Here is a 5,527-nt window from a genome sequence, read left to right on the forward strand (position 1 = left end):
TATTCTAATTGTTTTTATTTTCATATTTTAACTTCTAAAATTATTTTCTATACTTATCCTATACCTACTAAGTGATTTTTTTTCAAGCAATAAATTTTTGAGCAGTTCCATACTGTTTTAGTTATTATAGTTTTATGTTGTATTTTAATGTGCTATAATATATATTTTGTTCAATTTTTCTATATTTTCTCTCAGGGTAAAAAAGAAAAAGATGACTATAGATTCATAATTATCATGCATTAACAAGCTCCTATGATTTTGTATAAATCAACTTTTCCCCCACAGCACTGAAGCAATCAAACTAGGACTTGGGGGGCAGAAGCAAGAGTAGTACAAGTTCCGGGTTAGTTTGAAACATGACTCTGCCTCAGAAAGAAGCCAATAAACACTACTTTCTGATTATACTTTTCATGTGGACTTAGGAAATCTTTTCAAATGAGATATGTAATACTCATTTTACCTCACTATTGGCCTCACCTGAATTTGTCTTTAGCTGTATTGCTTGGTGTAATAGTTACTTTTTTTCCTTTAGAAAGCTTTTCTGCCTATCCTTTCAAGTGCTATGAATAATCAGCCTCCAAGGAATTGTCTTTATTAACTCTAATAATCATTGATACCAGTCATTTTCCTTTACTTGGTAAATCATATAGAACTGTAGTTAAAGCTTAATCTACTGAGGGAAATCATTCATATCTTTCATAAATGAGAAGCAAACCCTAGAGTATGTAGACAATATATTCATGGTCTCATAATGAATCAGTTACTACAGAAAGATCAAGATATATTTCTTAGATGTTATTATTTTTTTCATTACTGCTATAGCATTATTCCACTTAATTTAAATTTCATTTTCATTTGTTTATGGTTAGATTCTTAGTAGATTTCAAGCTCCTTAGAAGCAGCAAGCACCCAGGTCTGCAAAGATTTTATACCATTCATAGATACACTATTGTGCCTTGTGTTTAAGAGATACTTTGTCAATACGAGTAGATACTGCCTAAAAATTAAAAGCTGTTCCATCTAATGAGATATATACTTAGGGTCATTTCCTTATGATTGCCCATTAATAACTACATGGAAATCGCCATCTAGTGGTTGGTGTGTGTTACAATGACTTGGCTTTTTTGGTGTGTCCCCCCACCCCCAAGAATAACAAAGTTCTATTTTAAAAAATAAGCTATCTGGCATAAACAGATTATAACTTAAAATTTTAAATTGAATTAAAACAAAACCTTTATAGTTCTAAAATAAAAAGTATTTAATTTTATTTTATGTCCATTATTGTGACTCCCAGGAAATGGAGTTGCAGACAGTTGTGAATTGCCATGTGGGGTCTGGGAACTGAACCTGGGTCTTCTGTAAGGGCAGCCAGTGCTCTTAACCAGTGAGGCATCTCTCTAACCCTATGTTCTTAAATGTTTTAAGGGATTTTCTATCTAAAGTATACTTCATGTATGTTGATAATGAACTTTGGTATGATGAATGATTAATTTTGAGAAACACTGGATATAAGGAATGATACAAGTATATTAAAATGTTTTATTTGTTTATACATTTTATTTTAAGATTTAGGGATTATTAGATATTGAGAAGTGCAAATACATGTGTAATGGGGAGTTCATATTATTTTATAATTTTATTAATAAAATTCTATTAGTCATCTTTGCATTATTTTCAGATGGTAATCTCTTTTCAGAAGAATATTTATTACAAATGTCTGAAAATGCAAAAGATGTTATTTTTAATTTATAACAAAACCTCCTCTGCATATATACTTAAAATGTAGATACACTTCCCACTGTCAAGTATTAATAATATTATATTAGCGTCCATTGTAAATAAGCATTATCTTTTGTTCTTCTATTAATTACCGTAATTGACTGTTAACAATATGTACAATCTAATTCAGGTATGATGACTGTTGACTATTCTTATCTCAAGAATTAGTGAATGTGTGGCTTCTAAATTTTGTAAATTCATAGTTTAGAATCAATAATTCATGTTTGCATAAGCTAGAATTACATATTTTAAGTTAACCTCTGTTCCTAAATTTAGTGTTTTATATGAGTTTATTTATACTTATATCCTGTGCCTAACAAGTCTTCTTGCCTTCAATAATATCCCTTCTCATTTGATGAATGACTGTGTTTCAACAAACCTATAATGTAGCTCAAGTGTAATACTGAAAACAATAAAGTCTATGTATCTAGTTTGCTTCCTATTACTGTGCTAAAGTCCATGACCAAAAGCAACTTAGAGAAAAGAGAGAGATTGTTTTGCTTTCATGCTCCAATCACTGTCAATCAGTCCATTACTGAGAGAACTTGGAGCAACAAGTCAAGGCAGGAACCTGGAGGCAGGAACTGAAACAGAGGTCACGGAGGAGTGATGTTTATTAGTTTTTCTTCTGGCTTGCTCAGCTTGCTTTCTTATACAACTCATGACCACCTGCTCAGACATGACATTTCTCACAGTGGGCTGGGCCCTCCCAAATAAATCACTTTGGAGGAAAATGCTCCACAGGGGTCATTTTCTCAACTGAGTCTCCCTTTCCAAATGACTCTAGCATGTGTCAAGTTCATAGAAAACCATATCCAACACAATAACAGACTTTAAATTGAAGTGTCAGAGTGTGCTTTTACTGGGACACACTCTTTTATAATCCGGAAAACAGATTTCAACAAGATTGGTGTCTTCTAGTTTGAGGTGTAGTTAAATAATAAAGATTTAGTGAGATTCTCCAATAATAACTAGAGGAAGAAAAACATGGAGGATAAGGTACGAGGCTAGCTTACTTGTTAAGTCACAGGTACTGAAGATAAAACATTAATTAACAGTGTTTTATATTTTCCTTGTACAAAGCCTTCAGAGGTCAGTTTGACAAAATGTGATCAGCTTTCTTGCGCACAAATGCAGTGTTGTTTGCATATGTTATTCTATTTCCTGTTGGGTTGGTTTTTTTTTTTTTCCCTAAGCATTTCAGCTCTACAGTAGTGTATGGTTTGGGATGTTAGTATGCACTATCTTCCCATTCTCTATGTGTTTTTATAGTAGAGAATGATACTTTCCTGGCTCCAGAACATTACTCCCTAGTGTGGTTGAATTCAGAGCCTCTAGCCTTTGTGTGAAGCTTGGAATGGTTAAGAATTGAGCTATTAGTGATGGAAGAGCAGGTGCAAAGGGAAAAAGGAGATAAATACAGCATTAGATGCTTTATGCTCCACTTGTGACTGCCGAGAAGTAAGCTGACATCAAGTGGCAGCTATTCTTGGCTAGTTTCCAAGGTCATGCGCTGCTACAGACTGAGAAGCGACTCATTACAAATGGTCTTAGAAGAAGAAAAAAAGATGTTCTTACAACCTATGCAAGTGACAAAGCATATCAACCAGAATGTCTTATGATTTTTCTTTTCATTTTAGCATCTTTAAAAAGATATCTCTCATCTGGATGTGGTAGCACACACCTTTAGTCCCAGCACTCCAGAGGCAGGGGCAGGGGCAGGGGCAGGGGCATCTCTGTGAGTGCAAGTCCAGCCTAGTCTACATACTGAGTTCCCAGATGGCCAGAAGATAGATGGTAGAGAGACTCTTGTCTTAAGAAAACAAAAAAGATAGTTCTCAGCATGTAAAGGAGCTGTCTACCAAACCAAACAACATAATTTTTATTGCTGAAATTCACATAGTAGAAGGAAAAGCCAGACTGCTTCATGTTGTTTTTCTAAATACCAAACATATTCTACAACATGTGTGCAACATACACACATACACACATAGAGAGAGTAAATAAATGTAAAAAGGAAGAGATATTTATTAGTTTAAAATTATAAAACTTTTATTTGCTCATAGCGAGAAATTGAAAAAGAAATGCATACAACAAAATCTTGAATTAAAAAGCTATTGTCGTTTGTATACATCTTTTTATATTTTTCTTATATTGATTTTGGAAGTTTGAATTTCTGCCTTAAGTTGATTTCTAAGTCAGAGAGGTGCTGTTAAGTTTGCATTTAATGATTTTTCCCTTTTCTTCCAATAGGCCTGCCATGGGTGTTCTCCTGGATCAAAATGTGACTGCAGTGGTATAAGAGGAGAAAAGGTAAATTCTGAATAAAAAAATCAAATACTATTTGTAAATTAATTGTATAAACTAGGCTTCTATCAGTGCCCAAATCAATAAAATAGATTCTACTGCATTGCTTAATTTAGAGTGGGAACTTATGAAGATTAGACTGTGTCAGAATCAGCAAACAACTCTATGAAACATGATATGATAAATATTTTAGGCTTAGTACACATAAGTTCTGCTGGGGATGGATCCAAGGCTCTACACTATCTAAGCAAGCAGTCTACAACTGTGCCATACTCCTAGTTCCTTAAAAAAACAACATGAAAGGGCAACGACAAAGTCTCAGAAGCCACTGAGTGCACCTGGAGAAAGGACAAGGAAGTGAGCAGGGGACGGGGAGCAGAGATTGGGGAGAATCAAGAAAATTCAAAATGGATAAAAGTCCTTTCTAAATGAACATCTATTACTTTACAAGTAAATCATTTTGTTGTTTTGTTTTGTTTTGGATAGGTTCTCCTTTGTAGCCCTGGCTGGCTTTGAGCTCACTATGTAGACTAGACTGGCCTTGAACTCAACCTGCCTCTGCTTCCCGAGTGCTGAGATTAAAGGTGTGAGCCACTATATCCAGCCTTACAGGAATTTTTAAATAATAATAATAATAATAATAATAATAATAATAATAATAATAATAATAATAAATTCTAGCTCTTGGTCTAGACAAAATACACCATACACCCCAGGTAACATATAACTTGATGGCTTTTGTCTTCCAGTGCCTTATTTGTCTGTGTGTCAGTAACTGACATCAAATTAGAAATTTAAAACTAGATAATGATTTACAGACAAGAGAATTATACTAAGAGACAGGGATCTTACATTACTCTTTCCTCTTTGTAACTCAATATATATATTTGGTTTTAAGGCATTTATTGTAGAAAGGAAGAGAGAGGGAGAAGAATAGAGAAGCAGAGGCTGGCCATGGCTGCATGGAGAGATAGGGAAGGAGAGGGAGAGAGAAGGGGAGCAAGAGGGCAAGAGAGACAAGAGCTTAAGAGAATAAATATTTTTAATGAGTAAAGAACTATTACTAATTATACATGAAGTTATGGACCATATCTTTAGTGAATATTCCAGTTACATATAGAAGTATTCTATTCATTTGTGTAGTAAAAGATGCTTAAAAGTCCTAGTGTCAACAATTTCATCTATTTGTTTTATTTATTCATTGTATACTGTGATGTACTTCTTATTTCCAAGTCCCATTCTGTCATGTAACACACTACGCCCTAACAGAACATCTCCTAAGAGTTATTAAATGCTGGTCTAGATAACACTTGTGTGAGTAACATTTTTAGGGGAATAGCTTTGCTACAAGAATGCTTTCTATAGTGCCAAAGTATTAAAAGGGATTCATTTGAGATGACAGAAGAGGAAAGAAAGTGAAAGGGAATGTCTTTTAAAGAAA

General features: G+C 33.9%; 1 protein-coding gene across 1 annotated transcript in view; it reads left to right on the top strand.

Annotated features, from left to right (window-relative positions):
* Col4a5 (collagen type IV alpha 5 chain) overlaps nucleotides 1–5,527 on the top strand; it is a 186,436-nt gene that overhangs the window by 58,066 nt on the left and 122,843 nt on the right. The window contains exon 2 of the mRNA XM_031377745.1: nucleotides 4,033–4,092. Within this exon, the coding sequence (XP_031233605.1) occupies nucleotides 4,033–4,092 (60 nt within the window). The remainder of the gene's footprint in view (nucleotides 1–4,032; nucleotides 4,093–5,527) is intronic.

This window comes from Mastomys coucha, chromosome X (assembly GCF_008632895.1).
Source record: "Mastomys coucha isolate ucsf_1 chromosome X, UCSF_Mcou_1, whole genome shotgun sequence".
Classification (NCBI taxonomy): Eukaryota; Metazoa; Chordata; class Mammalia; order Rodentia; family Muridae; genus Mastomys; species Mastomys coucha.